Source organism: Equus quagga, chromosome 4, assembly GCF_021613505.1.
Source record: "Equus quagga isolate Etosha38 chromosome 4, UCLA_HA_Equagga_1.0, whole genome shotgun sequence".
NCBI classification, from domain to species: Eukaryota; Metazoa; Chordata; class Mammalia; order Perissodactyla; family Equidae; genus Equus; species Equus quagga.
In genome coordinates this window covers 59,609,609-59,633,789 of record NC_060270.1, presented here as the reverse complement: position 1 = coordinate 59,633,789, position 24,181 = coordinate 59,609,609, and the positions used below count along the sequence as shown (strand labels likewise).

Sequence of the window (24,181 nt, the reverse complement as noted above, 5' to 3'; positions counted from 1 at the left end):
TTTTCCTTTTGTGGATTGTATTTTTGGTGTCAAATCTAAGAACTCTTCACTTAGTTGGAAGTCCCGAAGATTTTCTCCTAGGTTTTACCTAGAAGGTTTATAGTTTTACATGTAAGTCTGTGATGACTGTGAGTTAATTTTTTGTATAAATAGGAGGTTTAAGTTAAGAGTTCATTTGTTTTTGTTTGCTTTTGCTTACAGACGTCCAGTTGCCCCAGCATCATTTGTTGAAAAGCCCGTCTTTCTTCCACTGAATTGCTCTTGCACTTTTGTCAGAAATCAGCTGGGCACATTTGTGTGGGTTCTTTGCCTTTTACAGCCACCTTGTTGATATTTCCCATCATTTGACAGCAGTGTCTGAAGAAGGGGAGGGCCAGTGGACCTTTCACCCAAATGAGTCACGTCGCTGGTGTGTAAGTTACTTGGTGGTAACGTATCTGATAACTCAGAGAGGCCTCATTCCACTCTCATGAATCATCCCCAAGGCCTTATGGTCCCATGAGAACAGAACGTTGGCCCCTATCCCACCCAAATATTTCCTTTTACCTAAATAGAAAGACATGGGAAAGAGCGCCCATATTTTTTTCCCGGGGCAAATACGTAGTTTCTTAGGCTTGACTTTGCTAACGGTACAGGATGAGAACAGTGACTGGCCTTCGTCGGCTTCTTTTTGCATGGGCTTCGGCAGAGACGTGTAACCAGCAGTCTGCCAGGGACTCAGGAGTCTGCTCGCATTCAAAAACGATAAGGGACATCTAAGGAAAAGAAGCTGATCCCTTTCAGAGACACACCAAAGCCAGACAACCCAAGTCAGTCGTAGGAAGATATAGCCAGCTTTAGAGCTAAGTACTGTGACATTAGCTTGGCTTTCTTGGGTCTTTGAAACATGCATCTTTATAAACCTGCCTGTGCAGACATCCCCAGCCCCAAGCTGGGGCTGCCCAAGTGCGGTGAGTTGGCTCTGAAATGCAGACGGCACCTGGCGGTGAGCAAGCCTCCGCCTCAGGCAGCCTGCGGGCCTGTTGGGCGCAGCGAAGCAGCGGAGCGGAGGTGCCTGGAGAAGTTCCTACATGTCCATGGGATTTCGTTGCAGGAAACCACCAGGGCGGAGACGGGCATGGCTTACAGGTACTTGCTGGTTGCGACGTCGTCCAGCCAGGGCACTACACTGAAGCCGAAGGCTGTTGTTATCAAAGAAATAATGATTGAAATAGCAAAACAAACGCCATACAGGAAAAGAAAAATGCATTCGGTGAGCCCCCCTTCCTGGGCTGCCTCATTTTTCCGAGCTTTAAATTGTCTATTTTCTCCTTGCTCAAAAGGTAATCAGGCTCACCTGTGGAAGCTCCTAACCGTGCGCTGCCAGTAGAAATGTCTTTGACTTTGAGTAGGGGGGGTGATTTCGTGGGTCATGGTCAAGAACGGAGACTGTATTCTTCTTAAGGGAATTCATAAGTTAGGAGGATTTTTAAAATGCTGCCTGGGCCTCAAGGCTGTTATTTTCTTCTAAGCCTGAATCATGTGGTCTGTGCTAATGGCTAATAAAGTAGTTCATGAAACTGAGCAAGTTCTTCTCTAAATGACAGGACTTTTTATCAGTGTAGCCCAAGATGAATTACCGGTTGTTCTCTAAGCGTCCAATGCCATCATTATTCTGTGAAAAATTAACGAAAGGGAGAAGTTTTCTCTGGGGGTGGGGGGGTGGGGGGGTGGGGGGGTTGGATATGTGACCTCTACAAATTGCTCTGAGATGGGAAGTGTCGTTTTTCCTCCGAGCGATACTGGTCAGCCTCTAAGACGTGTCTGCGCCCAGCCGGGTCATGGCAGCGCCTGCCCATGTGCTTCCCTGACGAGCCTGGGAAGCTGGTCCACAGCCGTTGAGCAGGACAGGGGTGCTAAAAACTGATGAAACAGCTTAGCATTGGTAAAGAACAGTTGTCTCAGCTCAAGTCAAAACTCCTACTTGACAGAACAAGACTGCTTTTGCACAGACAAGATGTCCCCAGTGATTTCATTTCTCTATAATCTAAAGGTCATTTTAACGTAGTGGCTACTGCTCCAGTTTCTCAGCTATTCAGTTGATAAAACAATTTGCAATGAGATGGCTCCTCTCTGGAGTGCAAAATATATCACAGGGACTCTCTTTGCAACCAAGGCCTCATGCAGAAGAGGCGTGAACTCTTCTAGGCGTATGGGGCCTCTCAACCTAGGCAACCCGCCCTGTCGTGCTTTAGAAATACAGCCTAGGAAGAATCTAACCACCCTTCTGAGAGAACCCAGGCTCCAGACCCTGGGCTGGAGGAGGCGATGCCCACACTGCTCGCCCACCTTCCAGCATCTGCCTCCAGCAGGAAGGAGCTGCCCCCTCCTTCTGCCTCTGCAGGGTCTCTCGCTCTCTCCTCCACGCTTTTCTTGACCTTCAGGGGTGGCAGTGGTGGAATATAGGTCAGGTGCGGTGGACTGTTGCATTTTTTAAAAAATAATCTGTCTTTGCATCTTTGTCACAGGATGAGTGGTATTGCTATGACTCTTGTGTAAACCCTCAGAGGACTGCTGCTTTCTCTCAAAAGCCCTGGTTTGAGCATCGATTGCTCATCTTGTGATGTGTGCCAATGTTCAGACAAAGATATGTTCTAGGACAGTTTTTTTCAAATGGTGATGAAGCAGAGGAATACTTTCCTCAAACAGGTAAAAGCACAGGTGTCCTAGTTGAAGTTGGGGGCCTGGAGCCCACCTGCTTGTGGGGAGCAGTCCCCCCAAGCCTGTTTCGAGGCACCCGTGCAGCTCCCATGCTCTCCGCTGGTTTTGAGTGCAGGTCTGGGGTGACTCTGCATAACGCCTCGGAGAGCAAGGCTCTGCGACCTTGCGGATGCCTGGTCTGCTCACAGAGGTAGGCTCTTGGGCAAGCGTGTGCCAGGGGATCACAGGAGTGAGAAATAGGATTTAGGGGACTGACATTCCCAGATCAGAATTTGAGGAAAGAAAAGTGCAGTTAAATTGGTAATTGGCCCCAGGAAACAGCTAAGGCTTTGAATTACAGTGAGCTTGCTGAGTTTGGCCACCTCCTCCTGACAACTCCTCCACTACCCCTCCCCCAACTTGAAGCAAGTCTCCGTTCTCCGAATTCCCATAGCACTTCCTCTATTCTTCTTTCAAGGCACTTACTAATTATCGTTATTGAAAACTTCTTTTTTGTTTTTTGCTTGAGTAAGTTTAGCCCTGAGCTAACATCTGTGCCAGTCTTCCTCCACTTTATATGTGGGATGCTGCCACAGCATGGCAGAAAAGTGGTGTAGGTCCACGCCCGGGATCTGAACCCACAAACCCAGGCCAGCGAAGTGGAGCACGCCGAGCTTAACCACTACACCACAGGGCCGGCCCGTCAAACGGCCTCCTTGAAGCATTAGGGAGGGATTTGGGGGGAAGAGAACTCAGTTCTTCCCCAGCTTGGCTTTTGACTTTGACATCTTGTAAACGTAACCTTCACATTCTGACTTCTTTTCCTTGACTTCCACCTCCCCTCAAAGCCCCCGGCTATGTTAAAACACCTTGCTCACCCCGCCTTTGCCATGTTGTCCTTTTTGAATGGCATCACTTCAAGTGTAGTGGGAGGGAATGGCTTTGGAGGTAACCAGCCCAGAGTTCAAATCCCAGCTCTTCCGGTTTGCAGACTGTGTGCTGTTGGGCCAGCTGCAACATAAGGTACGTACACACAGTAGGCACTCACTAAATGTAGGTTGCCCACCTGCTTATGCTGTAGACTCTGTCAATCATTCCAGCGGCAGGGGAGGAAAGCCCCCTGTAGCTGAAACATGCAAACGAATAAGATAGAAGAATCTCATAAGGAAAAGAAAGAATAAAAAAATCCACAGTAATTTACAGTCTGTGTAGGTCTCCACGCTGAGCTTTAGAATTCTGAGCGGTCTGGGAGAGACGGATAAGCTATTTTCTCTTCCTAATTTGGTCAGATGCCACTGCAGCCTTCAGCCCAATACCAGCTGCTTGGGTCCTTCGATCATCTGTGAAAGAGCATTATGTTGTGTTTCCATGGAGACTTGGTTATATTTCTAACTAAGGGGCACCAGGGGAGGAAAAAATCAGTAAATATGCAAACACATGCATCAGCTGAAAAGAAACTGGAGGAAATTGAACGTGGTGGAAAAAGTGCCAAGTTGCTGTGTAGATCCTTCTGTTTGCTTAGAATTTTCAGCAAAAATAGAAGTTCTTTGTGGATTCATTTTGTCTATGAAATAGTCATCTAAGAGGGTCCTTCAGGCAGTCCTACAAGCCTAAAAGTTAATTGTCTCTACTACATAGCATTGAACTCTGAGCCAGACAGTAAATCCGAGCTGGGGTCAGGGGTCAAGCACACCAAGAGGAAGTTTCATGGACAAAGCACAAAAAATGTCTAGACGGAGCAAGGGTGTGGCGAACACCCAGCTTTGAAGCGGTCTTGTAATACTACCATTAGCCAGGAGGAACGCAAGCAGATGTCAAATGAAGGGCTGCTCAGAGGTCAGCAAACTTTTCTCACAAAAGACCAGAGAGTCGCTATTCTGGCGTTGCAGCCACGTCCACCTTTGCCATGACTACGGAACTCTGCCGTTGTGGGTGAAAGCAGCCACTGACCACAAGCAAATGAGCAGGCGTGGCTGGGTTCCAATAAAACTTTATTTATAACACTGACGTGAGTTTCATATGATGTTTGCATACCACAAATCTTTTTCCTTGTTTCCTTCCAAACCATTAAAAGATGTAAAAGCCATTCTCAGCTTGCAGACCATGCAAAAACAAGTGGCAGGCTGGATCTGGCCAGCAGGCCATAGTTGATGACCCCGGTCTAGAAAACGAAGCTTTCAGTTGTACAGGGTACTTATTTATTTGTTTGTGTTTATTGATTTTTAAACCTCCTTGATTCCAGAGGTATTTGAGGTGCCCGAATGTATATTACTCAGAAAGATAAAAATAAATTTTAAAAAAGAAGGAAAAAGGAAGCTAAGAAAGCCTGAGAGCAGAGTGGGAAGACAGCCCGGGGAGGGAGCGTGCCACATGTGAGCATTCGGACCTGAACTTGGCTCTGTGCTTTCCAGCAGCACCAAATTGTGAAGAGGGAAATGGAGCTCTTTACAAGGGTCACAGAGTCCTGAAGGTAGAGGCCAGCCAGGGGTGCTCGGTAAGGGCACACCTCTTCCTGACCTGCAGATCAAAGAGAATGTTCTCTCGTGGTTCTTCTTCTTTGTGTAATTAATAGCATCCTTGAAAATATCCTTAGTAAACACAACAGTGAGGTTCCTAGGGCTGTTTCCTCCGCAGCCCCTAATATTAATCGTGGCATTGCATCAAATACTAATTCAGCAAAAGCAAGTGGGTGGATGGTAGAAGAAATGATACTGGCTTAATAGAAACCACATTGATCAGTTTGAGATTATTTGTGCTTTAAAAATTCCCCAATAATGATGACACAGATTTTGCTGTTCTTTTTCAGTGGCGGGGCTTGTCCAGGTTGCTGGAATTAAATAATTGTTCCCCCTCCCCCCAAAAAAGTTATGCTATTTGCCAACCAAAGACAAAATTTTCTATAGCCTTGAGTTGAAGGTGGGGAGGGGACAATAAAAGAAGAAAAGGAGAGGTGGGGGAGGTCTCGGAGTTACTGACATGGGACAGACCTCAGAGATAATCTGCTCCAGTTCCTGGTTTTACAGCTGAAGAACATTGAGGCTTGGCGATGTTAGGTGACCGGCCTGAAGGTGCGTTGCCAGCCAGCGACAAAGCTGGGACCAGAGCCCCCTGGGTCCCAGTCCAATGCTTTCTCTACACTCTCTATATTTATTCCCAGTCCCCCCACCCCAACACACACACACACACACACACACGTGCGCCCCCCCATATACTGCTCCTGGGGTGCTGGAGATCCGGCCACCGTCCCCGTCCTGCTCTCGTCTGCTTTCCCGGCACCGCCCCCCCCGTCACTCTGCTGTGTAATCTGCCTCAGTCCTTCTGCTCTGCACACTTGGCCCTCATCCCTGCCCCAAACCTTCCAGTCTCACCTTCGTTACTTTCCCTACCCAGAATATTCTTACACGTCCCTCTTGCCTAGGCAAATCCAACCCACAGTCTCTTCCTTTTCTCTCATAGCAGGACATGCCTTGGCTCCATACAAGTCCGATTGTCAGTTATCTGTGTGTGTATTATTCTCAAAACAATGCTGTCGTCACCCTGAAGACAATGACAGGAGCCTATACTCTTTTGTAATCTTCCCATGCTTTGTGCTTAGAAAGTGCTCAATACATTGAGTTGCTTGATTGGGGTGCATCCATTCAGGAGTTGTGGGGCTGAAAGAAAGCCCCAGAGAGCCTGTGGGAACTTCACTTTCCCCTATTAGTAGTGCTCTATGCCCCTGTCTCTCCTGTATCTTAAACATGATATGTTACTTAACCTTGCTGAGCCTCAGTTTCCTCATCTGTAAAGTGGGCCTAATTCAACTTACCTCGCAACTGTGTCTTAAACTATAAATGAAGTTACGTATGTGAAAGTGCTCAGCTCCCTGCCCGCCAGCAGGAGTCGGAGCCCAGCGAGCAGAGTTCCCTCCTCCACCTCCTTCCTAGGCAATTCTAGGATCAGCCATTCGTCATCTTTCAGAGACTGAAAGAAAACCTGGATAATGATATATCTAAAAGGGAGAACGGCAGAAAATAAGCCCCTACAAACTGAATCTCGCACAATTCTGAGCATTTCACCCTCCTTTCCTCACTTGCTTTTACAAGTTTTCTGCTTCTCCTATTGGAATATATCCTTAGGATCTGTTGAGAAAGTGTTTTGTTTTTCTTTTCACCTCACACATGGGCTCCTATTTAATCAAAACAGCCTTATGAAGCATTGGAATGCATTACTCTCCAAATGGTGTAAAATGAAGATAAAAATCATCTTTTATCAATCTGTTTATTTTCAGTGCCTACTATTGTGTCTAGAACAGAAATATTTGAGACAGAAGGAAAGTCAAAGGGCTAACCTCCCACCAGCTTGCACAGTGTCAGGATTTCTTGGACTGGAGGTGTCAGTTCTCCAAGGCCCCTATTAAGATGGAGGTGTGGAATCTAAGTTAACAGGCGCAGACCTCCAAAGAACCAGGACACCACCCGGCCTGCCCTGGAGACAGAGAAGGGGGGCAGGAAGGTTCCAGCCTGGACCAAGCGGGAAGCATGGGTGTCACAGCCCCGCGCCATGCTGCAGGCTGGCTGTGCAGGGATGCAGGAGGGAAGGAACAGAAGACGATGGTGGGAAAGCTGGAGAGAAAGCTCACTCACTCCCAGCTCTTCTCAAAGACAGCTGGGTGAAGCGTTTGAAAGCATTCATTGAAGGGTAGAGGCTTCCTTGATCTCTAAGTGAAGATTTAATGACAAGCAGGAAGTATTTTTCGCTCTGAAAACCTTTCCTTGGGTTCTGTCACAGTGAGCATGTGGTGTCCCAGCTGGAGGATTCGAAGACCAGCCCCTCCCTCCCTACTCCTCTGGTCGCCCGCTTGCTTGTCTATAAAGTAAGAGTCACGACCTTCCTCAGAGGACAACACTATTCGTGCAAAGGGGCGTGTCGTGGGCACTCAGGGAAGGCCGTCCTCCTCTGGCCTTTCTGCTTTCCTAATTTCCATGATACAGTGTGCAAGTTGAAGATTACTTTTGTTCCTAAATGGAACTCACTGTCATCCTCCCAACCCCCCTCCCCCCAAAAACCCCTCGGGATGCATTCCCATGACCTGCTTTTTAATGAAACGCGTGACACACTCAGGCCTGACGGAAAAGGTCCAATGGCCCGGACGGTGAAAATGAAAAGCCTAGAAAAAGTGCTCCCTGTGCAGGGGGTTGTATTTCCCCCTCAAAAAAAAAAAAAAAAAAAGAGCCTATGTGGTTTATTTCCGACTGGCCTGATTTGGGTCAGTCTGGGGTCTGTGCTAATTTGCTCTGAGCCCTCTGCTGTGGCTCTCCAGCGTGAACACTTCTGGAGAAACGGGGGTGACGTGCAGATGGTTCGGGCTCAGAACCTATGTGATTACTTGAAACCCGGATAGGCTGCTGGCGCGGGGCTGGGAGGCTCCGGGAAAGGGGCCCATTCAGAACCGGCCGAAGATTCATTTCCTATTGGCTGGAACACAAGTTCTAAAATAAGCACATTTTAAAAACGTCAGTTTAGATAGAAAAGGCTTTAAAATTTAAGCAAGAGTGAGAGGTGAGTGCCACTTGGATTTTAGATATTTTCATTCTGTTTTGAAATTCCCACTTGTGCTTTTCCAGGGGGAAAGTTGCTTTGTTTACGTAGCATAATGAAAACATTGGAAATTCAGGCCTCGAGAGCAACACTGAGTGATATGAAGCCGTGCTTTCTCACGTAGAAATTGTTGACAAGGGTTTCATATAAAAAAAAAATCAGCATTTTGAGACCTGGTTTTTCTGACCAAAAAGCAAATACGCGTAAGTCAAATTACATTTTTACTCAGGAAAACAGCTCGTCCTAAATTTCCCTGCAGGGCCTGTTGGTGCCACGAGGAGGCGCTATTTGATAAAGAACATGAAGCCCTCAGTCCCTGAACCGCAGACAGAAGACATCTAAACTTCACCCAGATGGCCCTAGACCGGAACTTTTGTCAGTGTATTTCTCTTGATTGTGAAAATGAATAAGACTCTCTTTTGATACCACATGGGAAATTTTCTATAGTGAGAAAAGCAAGAACTTACGGTCGGGATTCGGAGAAGCCCTGACTGGCGTAGATGTTAGATAGATATTTGGGAGAGAACACGTTCTCTGTGCAGGAGTTTGCAAGCACAGGGCACTCTGAGCCGCACCACAGACCTCTGGGAGGCTGCTGGAGGAAAGAAAGGCAGACGGCTCGCCCGCTCGGCCTTCCCTTGGAGAAGGTTCTGCTGGTGCCCTTTGGGCCATCTCAGGGGCAGGCCCCTCGCTGCACAGTTGGGATGGGGTGGATGCAGCGAATCTGGAAGGGGTGTGTTGTCGGCATTCCCTGGGAGAAGGCCGAGCGTTAGAACCGTGAGCCTGCAGGCCTGGCTCAGCACCACATCGGGAGGTGGACGAGCCAGCGTGCCCTTCCTCCTATGTATCTGGGGCTCGTGCTCACTGGTCCCGGGACACCGCTGCACACTGTGCGGTGATCCCGCTCATCCAGCGAGCCCTCTGCCTGCCCTTAGCTAGTTATCACCTGCTCCTCCCTCATGTTTCAATCACGCGTCTGGTGATGCGGGCCCGTGTTCAGACGAAGATACGTTCTAGGACAGTGTTTCAAACAACGATGAAGCAGAAGAACACTTTCTCCAAACAGGTGAAAGCAAAGCTGTCCTAGTTGAAATTGGGGGGCTTGAGAGTGTCTGCAAAATATGTCATATCCAAAGAAATGAACCTCTAATGGAGGGCATCCAGGTGGGAGCTACTTTAAGACAACCTATCTAGTTCTCAAAACCAGATTGTTACAAAAATACTTTTCACTTGAAAGTGATTTCAGACGTACAGAAAAGTTGCAAGAGTAACATAAAGAACATCTGTAGGCACTTTACTCTTCGGCCTATTGTTTACATTTCGCCCATTTGCTGTAAGCTTCGCCCAGGTCCTTACAGGCTGGCTCCCCGCACCCCCACGTCCAGTTTATTTTCCAAGCCTTTGAAAGTAAGTTACACACGTTACGGCCCTTCCCACTCAGTACCTCCTAATAGTAGGGTATTCTCCCACATGCCCCCAGCACGATGACCGACTTCAGGTGAATTTACATCGTCTGACACTTTTATCCTTCTGCGTCTGTGTTCCACTGTTGTCAGCCGACGCAGTAATGCCCTGCATAGCAATCTTTTTACTCTGCTAGTACTGGATCCAGTTTAGGATCGCATGTCGTATTTTGTCGTCGTGTCTTTTTAGTTTCCTTCAATCTGGAGCAGAGCAGGCGGGGATTAATTTTGGCACGCGGAGGAGGGTCGGTGGGGAAGGCGGCTGTGACCAGCTGCAATGCCCGCTTCGTGTCGGGAGGTGGCGCTGCAGTGCCAGGCACTTGCTCCGCGCGGCCTCGGGTCTCCCGGTGACAGCCAGCAATTCCGCGTCGAAGGCTGCGAGTTCACCGCTACCCAACCAGGGCCGCCGCATCTTCACTGGAACTTAAGGTCCAAAGCTGAGGTGGATCGCAAAGACATACGGGCCTAACCGACCTCCATAAACGCAGCGACCTGTGTTCATCCGCTGAGCACATCGGCCGAGGGGCGCACTGGCGGTGGCGCCTTCGGAGTCTCCAGGGCCTGCAGCGGCCGTCTGCGCGCTGATGGCAGAGAGGGCGGGCGGGAAGGCCAGGCGCTCGGGCACCGCAGGCGGCCCGGCCCCGTGAAGCCGGCCGGGGCCAGCCCAGGAGACTGCAGCCCCCGCCGGAGGGAGAGGCCGAGCGCAGCTGGCTCCAGGGCAGAAGGAGCGGCTGCGGCCGTGGGTCCGGGAAGCCCGCTGCTGGAAGGGGGAGCAGTTGCGAGGCCCCAGCAGCCGGGAAACGTGGGCTCTCACGGGGCCAGATGGAATGCTTTTAGACCAGGGAGTGCTGACCCGACGGTCTTTAGTCTTTTTGCCTCCGTGATGTTCCTATTGATCTGCTCAGGCGGAATGAGACAGAGGTTCTGCAGGCGCACAGGGCGGCGGGGCCGGAGCTGTCACTTCGGCTTCGAGGGTCTGTAGGGTCACCGAGTCGGCATGCTTGTGAAACCCTGCAGCACTCTGTCCTTCTGCACGCGGGGGCTGATCGCTTCCTGAATGACGCCGTGCAAGCCCGGGCGCCTCCTTCCCTGGGGCCCGCTTCCCTCCCAGCACTCCTGTTCCTTTATTCTTCTAATGTCCCTCTCTAGCCTGAGAGAGCTCCGGATTTCATCCCTGTGGTTAAGGGCTGCACCCCAGAAGGTGGTGTCTAGTGTAGAACTCAGCACCTATTTGCTGCATAAGTGGATAATTGAGCAGGAGTATAACAGGTGAGCCCTCACTGTTCACCGGAAGACAACCTGGAGGGTCACTGGACACAGGGAATCGCTCCGCCAGGCTCTCCACCCTGGTCTCTCTGCCGCTCACTTGCTGACTTGCTGTCTTCTTCATCCACAGCATCCTCATCTGCGGTAGCGGCTCCTGGGGACGGCATGTTCTCGTAGGAAATGGTCCTTAGGTCTTGGGTTTTAGGATCCTTTAAAGTTGCCTGCCATACTCCTCATCATGTCATAAGCCCACTTTGTTTTTGTTTCTCCTCAGACATCCGTCCTGTTTCACGTTTGATTTGCTCATTTACTTCCCTCCATTCACAGAATCTTCATTGTACTTTCCTCCAGAAAGTTCTCTGTGGTGCCACAGTCCGGCCCTGTGTGTAGTGGGTCCTGGGTTATAGTGACCAGAACACGACACTCGGGGCTTTCACTCTGTGCACATGCCCCGTTTCTCCTCAGATGCGGTGCTTACATACCCACATTATGGGGCCATGGGCCTCTCCTTCTCCACCCCTTCCCACCACAAGCTCTTCCCCTCCCTACCCCCTGCCCACTGATCCCATTGGTTAGAGCCCTCCTTAGTTTACTCTTTTCTGGGTCATTTTCCATTTCCATGTCATTACAAGAGGGGCATCATCTCATTACAACACCTGGGTGTCATCTCCCTAAAGGTCGGGGACAAGTCTAGAAGGTCAGCCCTCCTGTTGGAATTCCTCAGTGACCCTAAATGCACTAAAGGATTCCATCTCTACTCAGTAATCATGGGCGGTTGTGAGTTCTGTTTCCTGGTCTAGCTCAGACCTGGCCTGTAACTGAGGAGCTCTTCAGTGGGGTCAGCAGTTGCAGGACAGTACCATGGTGGTGTCATTAGGTCGTTGTCGGGTTTCCCACTTGAGTCTGGCCCCGTTCTTCCTCTCAGGCAAGACCCTGACCTCTTTGACTCAGTGTTAGTGGGACTTGGCAGTAACAAGAGTGGGGTGGCCCTCTTCCGCTCAGTGGGGTTAATTGCCTGGGTGAGACTCCATGATGGCGGACAGACTCCAGCTATCTTCTTTCTGCTCCTTCCTCGCAACTGTTTCCTCTCCAAGGACCTTCCATTTCTGACTCCATGGTCACCAATCCTTGGTTCCTGGATGTCCTGTATGAGTTAACTATTTTCCTTGTTATGTCTCATGACCCCTTTAAATTGTTGGGCAATCCAAAACACATTCTCTTAGAAGACGGAAAATCACATTCAGGCAGTCAAATCTACTAAACCACGTTTTATAAATCATTGGTGGCACTCTTTTTATGAAGTTATTTTGTATGACCACTAATCAATCTTGATGTTTTTGGTGCTGTATCTATTCCTTTGTTGAACTATTTAGTTTGTTTCCTCCCTGACACACACACATATTCATTCTTTCATTCAGGAGCTATGCTGAGTGTTCACCCATGTTGTACACTGTTCCAGGCACTGGGGACACCACAGTGGATGAAACACACTGAGTTCCCTGCTTTCTTGAATTTGATTTTACTCTATTCGGGGTGAGGTAGCCAATAAACCAACTAAATCAATAGAGTGTGAAACATTTCAGAAAAGGTAAGTCCTCTGCAGAAACACAAAGCATGGAAAGAGGATGAGTATATGTGTCAGGGACAGTCACAGTGTTGAAGAGTGTAACCAGGGAAGGCCTCACCAAGAAGATGGCATTTGAATAAAGATCTGAAGGAGGTGGAACGGACAATCCCACGGCTTCTAGGGGAAGAGTGCTCCACAGAGAGAGTCAGCATGTGCAAGGCCCAGACTGGGAGCATGTAAGGGAGAAACATCAAGGAAGCCAGTGTGGCAAGAGCTTAGCAAATGAAGGTGAAGGAGCAAGAAGTAACGTCAAGAAGCCAACAGAGAACACTGCACATTCAGGAGGTTCCCCAGACCTCCCGCAGCTTCAGGGATTCACTGGAAGGACTTACAGAGCTCAGCAGAGCCTTTACGCTAGGTTACAGTTTATTTCAGCAGAAAAATGCACACTCAAATCGGCATCAGGAAGAGGTGCCTATCGTGGGGCCCAGGAGAACCAGCACAGAGCTTCCAGTGGTCCTCTCCCAATGGAGTCACGTGGGGAGCCCTGTTCTCCCTATGGCAATGTGAGACAATACAGGGAAGAGTGTCGCCAACCAGGAAGCTGATCCGAGTCTTGGCATCCAGAGTTTTTATTGGAGGCTGGCCACACAGACACACTGAACCCTTGCACGGTTGACCTTGGTCTCCAGCCCGTGGAAGTTGAGCTGATTCCTTGTGGCCCAAGCCCCCCACCACAAACAGCATAGTTGGCATGGACCGTCAGGCAGGTGCAAGGCCGCCAGGTAAACAAAGACTCTCCTGTCGGGCAGAGCATGCTGAGGACATAGAGGTTGCCTCCCAAGAGCTGGGGCAAAGGGCCAAACCTTTCTTTGGTCAAGGTTAATACTTTACTGCATAGAAGGCAAGTCAAGCAGATCTCTGTAGGCCAGTGAAAAGGTGCTGGCTTCTAGTGCGACTGAGAAGACTGGAAAGTGTAGAGTAGGAGAGTGACGTGATTTGATGTATTTTTCAGTAGATTTTCTGTTTTAACAGGATCAGGATGGAATGAATAACGGATCGATCCAACAGCTGAGTTGTAAAATGGACTGAAAAGTAGAAGCAGGGTTTCTGATCGGGAAGTTACGGTAATGGTCCCGGGAAGAGGTAACCGTCGCTTGAGCTGGAGTGGAAATAGTGAGAAGTGATCCAATTCTGGATGGATTTGAAGAGTTGAGTCAAGAGCATTTTCTAATAAATTGGATCTAGTGTGCCATAAAAGGAATAGTCAAAGATGACTCCAAGTTCCTCGGCCTGGGCGATTGGGACAGTCGCGCTGCCCTTAAATAGATGAGTAAGACTGTAGGGGAGCAAATCTGGTGGGAGGAAGAACAGGAGCTTGGCTTTTGGATATATGGGGAAATGCCTGTTAGACGACAAAGGGAAAGTGTCAAGTAGACAAGAGTCTGGAGTTCACAGAGAGGTCTGGATGGAGGCTTATATTCAAGATATAAATGTATAAACCTTAGAGTCGTCAGCCTATCATGAGAGTGAAAAGCCGTGAGACTAGCCAAGACAGTGTAGACAGAAAAGAGAAGGAGCCAAGACTACAGCCCAGGCTCTGTTAGCAGGAGGAGGAATGAGGAGGAATCAGCCAGGAGACTGAGTGAGCACTCAGAAAGGTGGGAGAGAAGCGAGAGCATGGGAGCAGGAGCCCGTGAAGGAGGCGGGAGGTGGACTCTGTGCTGTGCTGCTGACAGGTCGAGTGAGGTGTGGATGGAGAGGAGACATGGAGCTAGGGACATGAGGCCGTGGTCAACCTCAGCAAGAGCAGAGGGAGAGGCATCGCTTACTTTGTACACAGAGACGTGCTGGAAGAAAGCAAAGACCCACGTACGTGTGTAGGGAAACTTAAAAGTGAATTCTGAATCCTAGTTAACACAACTGGACCGCTGCCCACTGAGCAGTGTCTCTGGACTTCCCTCTACCTGTGAACATAGAGAAAAATAGAAAAAATCGTAGTTGAAAACTTAAATTGGCCCAACCTATGACCAGAATACAGAAGGACTTCCCACTAATGGTGATGTGTGTAAAGCGGGAGCAGCAACAGTAGCGTGCGTGGCGTTCTCTGCGTTTGCCTCGCGAAGCAGCCTCTCTGCCTCCTGAGCGAGGGAGGAAGACGCCCCTCACCTGCTGGCTGCTTTCCTGATCTGGTGCTCCCTTTGTTTTCACACCTGGAGATTTCCCTTTCTAGGCCTTAAAGTTGCTTCTAAATTTATTTTGTTATATTTTATTCAGCAATTCTATTTGCTTGGAGGGTGTATGTATATGTGCATGGGGGGGAATGTCCACGTTAAGTAAATCTTTCATACTGATATGAAGTTCACTTTTAAAATCAAGACAAATAAGTATTGTACTTAATCAGAATGGACTCAATTAAATTTTTTTTTAAAGCACAGCAAAAAGAATAGAAAGAAACACAACTAAATATTAGCAATTGTTACTTTTAGGTGGTAGGAATGTGGACGATTTTTTCCCCTTCCTCTATTCCTAATTTCTGAATATGTGTGTATTGCTACTGTAGATGTGAGAAAATTGTAATTAAAAATAGATTTCAAGAATTTAAGATGTATGCTTTTGAAGTTCTTTTTTGAGACACCTTGGATCTAAAATAAGCATTGGGATTCATCAGTCTGATCTGTAGTGAGGTTACAGATACAGACTCTTGTTCTGAACTTAACCTGGAGAAAAATCTGGGCCTTTATGTAGATAAAAAATTAAAATGCATTCTACCAAAATGCTTCTCTTCTATAGATAACCTTGACTATCATAGATCATCTCTATCAGATGCATGTATGTATATTTCCAAGTGACAGAAAAACAAACTCAGGCTAGCCTGAGTAATAACGAAACTTACTGGCGCATGCAACTAAAAAGTTCAGAGGCAGGAAGATTTCGGGAAAGAGTAGCTCAAAGATACAAACGCTGTGGACAGGACCTAGTTTCCTGCATTTGTGACTCTTTTTGGTAAGGGCTCCACTCTCAGCGCCAAGGCCGGGTCTGCGGCAGCTTCAAGCTCTTCTCTCATCTTCAAGATGGCTAACGAAAGCTCTCACTCCCTTCCAGAAGGAAGAGAGAAAGAAGGAGCTTTCTTCTCCTGGAACTTCCATCTTCTTGTTGATTCCTTGGTTTTGATTGGGTTCCCTGTCCGCTTCTGGACCGCTGACTGGATCGGGTTATGGGAGAAGCTGGCTGATGTCATGGCTTCAGACCACCCCTCCTGGGCTGCCCGGCCAACAGAGGAGAGGCAGGTGCTCCTGGTGTGGGAAGAGGGGAGCGGATTGTGGTGAGTCGACCTACGTGGGTGGACCACACTCTCCGGTGATCACGCGGGTGGGGACAGATGTGTCATAAGCTAGTGTGGCAATGAACCGTGGGCCTGAGATTCCAGCCAGCCAGTCATCTGCCACTGGGAGTGACTACCCCCCGCTGAGCTGCGCCGCCTCCATGCCTTAGAGCCGTGCCTCTGGTTCTTCGTTCCCCTCCTGCTCCGAAATCCTCTGACTTCTGTGTGTAGAGGGACATTGTCCTCTGTCGGTCTACATTCCAAGTAGCTTGTGCTGCTTAATCACCTGACTGAAATGAGCAGAAATCTCACTCACTAAAGGGAGGGAGGGAAACACTGGCTTTAGAAGCTAGTTAATTTAGCATGGAGAGAAATGCATTTTTAATAAAGAGCTCGTTAAAAACTCATAACGTGGTTTATTTCTAAGGTGGTTAGTGTCTCCCCACTTGCCCCACTTAATACAGCGAAGTTCCATCAACTATTCAGCCGGTGTGATTATACGAACGCCGTTTCATGTTGCTCTGATTCCAGCGGTCCTCGCTCCACATGCCCTCTGAGGCAGAGCAAGTGAGCAGGAGTTCAGAATCTGAGGAGATGGGGTGGTCATTCAATACCCTCCCCCACCCCGTAATTTTACAAACAAGTTTTCTGAGGCCTGAAAAGGTTAAGCGATCTGCCAACAGTCACGTGGATGGTTTGCTAAATTCTGGTTAGGAATTTAACCAAAGGATTTTGAGCCACCCCTTTTCTCTTTGCTTAGTAGCTTTGCTCAAATCAACAAAGCCTGACTGAGGACCAGTTGTGCCCCGAGCAGTATGCCAGTTACTGACCAGGAAAGACAAGGCTCCTGGCTTCAAGCAACTCCAAGAGCAGTCCAGTAGGGGAGACAGCCATGTCAAACAGATAACCAGACTGGAGTCTGGTGTGATACATGCAGTATTGCAGTTTAAAACGCAGTCATAATGTAGTAGAGTGAGTGATGAATGCTCTCTTGAGAGTCAGAAATGACTTTGAGGAATGGGCAATTCATGCACAGGGTTTTGAAGGATGAATAAGAGTTCAAAGATTGGTCCAAGACTGGGAGAACATTTCATGTAGAGGGAATAATAGATTTGAAGCCCCAGAGGTGATGGTTATCAAAACAAGTTTAAGATACAGATATAGATTGAATACTGGTTCTAAGGCTTACTCAGTGAGTGACTTACACAACTTATTTATCCTTTCTGCACATTTGCATTTTTTCATCAGTAAAATGGAAATAGCAATACCTATCCCATAGGGTTATGGAGAAAAATAACGTTATAACCGCAAAGCACATACACAGCAGGAAGTCACGGGCAGGCAGCTACTCTTCTCATCTTCCTTCTCCTCCTCCTTTTCCTTCTTGCTCCCTGCAAAACCTTTGAATTTTCTAGAATTTTATATAAATGGAGTCACACTTGATGAGGAGAGTGCTGGAAGAAGAGGTTAAGAAGCAGGAAAGAAATAGATTACTGGAGAATCTGGCCATAAAAACTGTCACAGGATTACTTAAGTAAGAAGTGACAAGATCAAAATTACATCCAAAAAGGTGTTTGTGGAAGAGCTGTGTGTAGGACACCAGTAGGAAGCTATTGCAGCGAGCCAGGTGACAGGCTCGAAGGCGTGAGTGACAGCAGTGGTGCGGGGGGCTGGGACGGAGCGGTGTGGGGGCCCGATGCTCAGGATGCATGCTGGTTTGGCTTCGCTCCTCGAGTGCTGGTTTTCATTTCCACTCGTGCGTTAGGGGCCATCTGGGAGGGGGGTGCATGTTGACCTGCTTGGGCCTAGGTCGGCTGCAGGATCACCTTGGTCACCGCACTCTGGCTCTCGAGAGAGGGTCCTAGGAGAGCCGCTGCGCTGTCAACCCTTTCTCCCCTGTCCGGCCTTAAAGCAGCTCCTCCAACCTTTGCATTCCTGAGGCGGTTATCTTGTCACCTCAATTTATTAACTCAGGGTAACCTCAAAAACGCTACTTGAAGCGGCTCAAGCTTGCCTCTGAGGCTGGCCCGTGCCTCCTCTTTCACAGGCTCTGAGGGGTCCAGGGGTGCGAGGCTGCAGCCCCCACGTCACCTCCATCACATTGGTCACTACCTTCTACTGTCCTTGAAGAAGCCTGTGCCCTTTGCTGCAGGTCTGTCTTTCTTGTTTCACGTTGGTTTTAACGGCCCTTTTATTGATGACTGAACTGAAAGAAGGAGTAATGTGTTCACACACACACACACTCACACACACACCCCTCTGCCCACCAAGAGGACTGATACCAGGAAGAAGAATGTCAGCTGACTTCCAGCCCCTGACACGGCGCGCTGGGCTCCAACCAGAGGAAGTTTGTCCTCCGTGACTCCTTCATGCTGCTTATAGATCTAAATAATATTGCAGTATTTGCTCGTATTTTCTTTTTGAACATAAACAGCCACCTATACATTTTGAAAATGTTTTAATTCTACCCACATGTGGGTTTCTGCATGGTTTGTGAAGGCTGGTCCATATAAGCAAAGCATTGTGACTTCACACTTTTCGTAAAATGGTTGGTCTTTGACTTAACTATCTACAAAATATCTGTACGTGTGAGCCCAGATGAAAAGGAGTGAATTATCGGCAAGGTATTCCAACTTTTATCTGTAAAAGCAACTGTGTGCTTTGACTGCCTATATTTAAAAAAAACTACTCATAATTTTCTTAGATATGATATGATTTTTAAAGTTGAACTACAATTGACATACAATATCCTATTAGTTTCAGGTGTGCATCATGGCAATTCAATGTTTGTATACATTATGAAATGATGACCATGACAAATCTAGTCACCACCTGTCACGGTACAAAGTAATCACAGTATGACTGACTGTATTCCCTATGCTGTACATTACATTCCGGTGAGATTTATTTGATAACTGGGAGTTTGTAACCCTTAATCCCCTTCACCAATTTGACCTCCTCCCCCACCCACCTCCTCCGTCTGGTAACCACCAGTATGTGTCCTGTATCTATGAGTCTGTTTTTGTTTTGTTTGGTTGTTCATTTGTTTTTTAGATTTCACACATAGGTGAAATCATACAGTATTTGTCTTTCTCTGACTTATTTCCTTTACCATAATACCCTCTAGGTCCATCCATGGTGTCACATATGGCAAGATTTCTTTCTTTCTTCTGACTCCATTGTCTCTGCGTGTGTGTGTATACACCACATCTTCCTTATTCTTTCATCCATCGATGGACACTTAGGCTGCTTCCAGATCTTGGCTATTGTAAATAATGCTGGAATGAACGTAGGAGTGGACGTCACATTGAATTTCTTGATTTAGATATTGAAGGCTTTCTAAGAATTCAAAAAACCTTAGAAGAAATATTTAGAACACTGTACTTGGGTACTTGATTTTCCATGTTGGGCACATGGAAGAAGCCTTTGAAAAACTCACATCTGAAATGCTTTCACCCCTGGAAATCATAGAGTGGATTTCTAAACATTGCTTGAAGCCTAACAGAATAGATTACACATTTAAATTAGATATTTATACTGGATGTTTTTGAACAAGGAAGACAGAGTAAACAGTAGCAATAGTATCACACCTGTTTATTTTTGTGTATTATGTGAATCTGCTGTTCTTTCCAATTTTAGGTCGATCAATTAGGCAACAATCAACTAATAACTTTGACCACCTGCTACACACAAAATGTTATGCTCGACACTAAAAAGGTTAACTAGCCCTCAGAGGAAACCGCCCCTCGCTGCCTTTACTCTCCTCCCTCCTGACTGTCTTGAGAGGACTCTTGTCTTATTTTCATTGTACATCCAGCTGCATCTTCAGCAATTCAGAGGCAGGTTGAAGAGAATCACAGATGTTATTAAAACGCAGTCTCTTGCTTTAAAAGGATAAGGAGATCGCTAACGTCTCTCACAGATGTGTGGTGTCTGTGAAATCCCTTCAGATGCTTCCTGCTGGTGACTCAGAGTGTGGCCATTTGCCAGCCGGCATCTCAACATCTTCAGTACCGATTACCCTTGAGTTAAAAACTCACAGAAGAGTTTGACCTTGGAACAGTCTGGGAACTGCCCACTCGGCTGCTCCAGATGAATAAAAACAACTCCATCACCTTCATTTGATTAGCTGCTTCAAACTTAAACCAAAGGAAGCTGGAATCCCCATCGACACTTGTTTAAGACAGAAACAAGATCAGGAAAACAAGGAGAACCATCTCACAAGGTCAATTTTGGAATTTGCAAAGCTCAGGCGCTCTGAAGTTCGCAACTAATTGCAGGAAAATTATACTCAGGTAGTTTAGAAAACTGCTTTTAATACTTCAGTTTAGGGGATGGCCCAGTGGCGTAGTGGTTAAGTTTGCATGTACCACTTCAGTGGCCCTGGGAATGTGGGCTCGGATCCCAGGCACGGGACCTACACACTGCTCATCAAGCCGTGCTGTGGCAGCATCCCACATACAAAATAGAGGGAGATTGGCACAGATGTTAGCTCAGGGACAGTCTTCTTCACCAAATAAATAAATAAATAAATAAATAAAAATTTTAAGTTTAGATGTGGTTTATTCAATAATATTTGAAAACAGGACTCATACTGTGGTAGTCACCAGTCACATGTGGCTATTTAAATTAAACTTAATTAACATTAAAGTAAATTAAAATTAAAATTTTGTTCCTCAGTAGCATTAGCTGCATTTCCAGTGCTCAACACCCACATGAGGCCACTGTATTGGACAGTAAAGATGTGCAACGTCTCCATCATTCAGTAGAAGAGCCTGCATTGAAAGATCCACTCGAGAATCTCAAACTCAACATCCATAAGGTTGTCTTTGCTTTTGTGAATTTATTTTTAGGTTTTCAAATGACCTATGACATTAAAAAAAATTCTGCATAGTCCTGAAGAGCTTCTGCAAGACAAAGGAAACCGGGATCAAAATGAAAAGACAATGCACCAACTGGGAGAAAATATTTACAAATCATATATCTGATAAGGGGTTAATCTCCATGATATATAAAGAACTCACACAACTGAGCTACAAAAAACACAAACAACTCGACCAGAAAATGCGCCGAGTATGTGAACAGACATTTTTCCAAAGAAGAAATATAGATGGCCAATAAGCACACAAAAAGATATTCAATATCACAATCATTAGGGAAATGCAAATCAGAACTACACTGAAATATCACCTTACACCTGTTAGAATGGCTATAATCACTAAGACAAAAAATAACAAATGTTGGAGAGGATGTGGAGAAAAGGGAACCTTCATACACTGCTGTAGGAATGCAAACTGGTGCAGCCACTATGGAAAACAGTATGGAGATTCCTCAAAAAATTAAAAATAGAAATACCATATGACCTGGCTATCCCACTACTGGGTATTTATCCAAATAACTTGAAATCAATAATTCAAAGAGACTTATGCACCCCTATGTTCATGGCAGCATTATCCACAATAGCCAAGACATGGAAGCAAACTAAGTGCCCATCAACAGATGAATGGATAAAGAAGATGTGATAAATATATACAGTGGAATACTAATCAGCCATAAAAAAGACAAAATCGTCTCATTTGCAACAACTTGGATGGACCTTGAGGGTATGTTAAGTGAAATAAGCCAGACAGAGCAAGACTAACACTGTATGATTTCATTCGTATGTGGAAGATAAACAAACACATGGACAAAGAGAACAGTTCATTGATTACCAGGAGAAGGGGGCTGGGGGGTGGCACAAGGGGTGAAGGGGCGCACTTACATGCTGACTAACAAATGATAGTGTACAACTGAAATTTCACAATGTTATAAACTATTATGACCTCAATAAAAAAAAATACACTCTATGGATGACGAGGGATCCGTCACACACTCCTGATGGGGGTGTAAATTTGTGTCAACTTTCTGGAAAAGTATTTGGTAATATCCTGCAAGGTTTTAAATGAGAATATAACCCAACAATCTTACTTCTAGGAATTTATTCTAAGGAAATCTTTTTTTTTAATGTGGACATTCTTATTAGAGATACACACTGAAATATTTATGGATACATTGATGCAATGGCTGAGACAAAATAGAATTATTTTGCATCAAAAAAAAGTTCTACAAAGTCCCCTTACCTTGAGCCAAGTCAAATAGTGTGCGCGGGGGTCAACCACCATGTCAGCCTGTGGTGAAAGAGTAGGAACAACGATCACTAAGGATCAAGTGGCAACCTGGTAGTGGGGTTGATTTAGCAACTGGTAACTAAAACTCTGTTATGGAGAAGATGTCAGAATGTTCCTTCCCCAAGAGCATTTTGATATACGCTCTTCTGCATGTCCGGTTATTTTTCAAGTTACTGAGAAGCATTATTTAGTCTTAGTGATTAAATCACCACAGTGAGCAGATTTCTGGCACCAGCTGAACCCGTGATTAGGGAAGGAGAAATATGGATTTTGTCTTTATTCATGTCCGTTCAGATCCAGCCATAACTTTTTGCTGGGTGTAGACATTTGGATGAAGAAGTACTTTTAACTCAACTTTATCTTGTTATTTTATTACCCTTTTGCAGCAATGGCAAACTTTATAGAGAATTATAAATCAAGGCCAAATCTTGCGTGGATGCCATGGTACAAAGATTCATTTAGCACGCACACAACCTTATAATCTACAAGGTGATTCATCACTCGTTGTCCTGTCTTCCAACTGAGGTGTAGGATGCTGACGCATACTAATGTGCAAAAGTCAATGCTGGGTGTCCAGCCTGCAGAGTCTTGTGTACTATCCTTCTCCCATCTAACAGACTCTCAGCCCGCTGGCTGCAGGGAGGGCTGCCTTGCAGAATCGACGACCTAAACACAGTGAGTTAATCTGGGGATCTGGTGGGATATGAAGTATGGCTTGCCCTACCTCTGCTTTGGCTGTTGACAGTTTGCCCAACTCTACAGTTTAGATGTGACCAGATAAGAGAGACAGGAAATGTGAGATGAGTGCCCCAGAAGAGAGAGAGCATTATATTTTTCAAAGTGCTTCCACATGTGGTGCCCCATTGGATCCCCATGTCATTCTGTGTACAAGCCAGGAAAGTTTAGGCTTCACAAGTGAGGCGGCTCTCTTGAGAAGAATTGACCGTTTTTCTGCCCCATCTCACATATGCTCTGTGCCTCCCCATATGACCATCTCTCACCAGACTTGAAGCTACCTGAAGAGGGACCATGTTCTTGTTTATCTTCTCTTCTTGGTATCTAGCATAATGCCTGGTGTGTGAGTTGTTTATTTGCCCCAAAGAAAAAAGGTGAATATAACACAAAAGATCGGTAAAGAAGCTATGATGTGTTTTACATGAGAAAAATACACTATAGGTTAATAAATATTATATGGGAAAAATAAATAAAATGAATTTTACCCTCATTCTGAATAGAAATCAATGACACGCTTAAGCAGGAAACGTTGAAAAGCCATACCACTGTTTTAATTTTGATCCTGGGGTGATGCCCAAAACCCTTTTGATGTGAAAGGAGATCCTGATGAGAGCAAACACATGCCTACAGCATCATACTGTAAAGTGGACTGTAAGGACAGACAGACGGGCAAGTTTGCTGGTCACTGATGGACACAGGCATGTAGCATTGTGTGTGGTCAGAGGTACCCGCAGGTTGCAGGCCAAAGGTCTTGCCCTGGGCTCAGCCTGGAGATTCAAGAGAAGGGAGAGACAGAGTTAGAGGAGCAGAAGAGAGGAGACTGAAGAGGTGGCCTCTCCACCATCAGTAAGGCTTCGGGCGTCCTGTGTTGAGCTAACACTCCTCCTGGCAGAACCCAGCGTGGAGTTTACTCTGTTGACGGACACAACTCCCCACACGTCTGCTGTGTTGCGTTCCCCTTTCCTCTTCTGAGCAAATGTTTGTTATATTTAATGTTTTTACTTATACTTGTCTTTAACATTACTCTATATTTATAGTTTAAGTCCCTTTTGTACTTCCGAGCTTGCTTTGTTTTGGTTTTCAAATATAAATGATCAGTTCTCACTTTTGAATAATCTTGCTGACTTGCGGCCTTGTTTACCATGTTCTCACAAGACCCTCCCTTCCTGGTCCCCGGAAGGCATGTGAGGGATTTAGGGGGTGTTCATGTGCAAAAGGAAGCCCATTGTGAGGCTGGGAACTGACGTATAGGAATCTGGGGCTTCTGGCTGGAGTTCTCGTCCCTCATTTTTCCCATGTGCAGATTCAGTGAACGTGAGTATGTCCTAAGCGAAAGAAGGAAATGGCCTTACTTGACAGAGGTAACACACCAAGAGAAATTGTAAAGTAGTGAGAAAGC

General features: G+C 46.5%; 1 protein-coding gene across 2 annotated transcripts in view; it reads left to right on the top strand.

Annotated features, from left to right (window-relative positions):
- The first annotated feature begins 612 nt into the window (after positions 1–612).
- The window catches only part of KCNAB1 (potassium voltage-gated channel subfamily A regulatory beta subunit 1), a 363,447-nt gene continuing 339,878 nt past the window's right edge, over positions 613–24,181 (top strand). For both annotated transcript variants that reach the window (XM_046659146.1, XM_046659143.1), the window contains exon 1: positions 613–1,128. In XM_046659146.1, the coding sequence (XP_046515102.1) occupies positions 887–1,128 (242 nt within the window). In that variant the 5' untranslated portion in view covers positions 613–886. The remainder of the gene's footprint in view (positions 1,129–24,181) is intronic.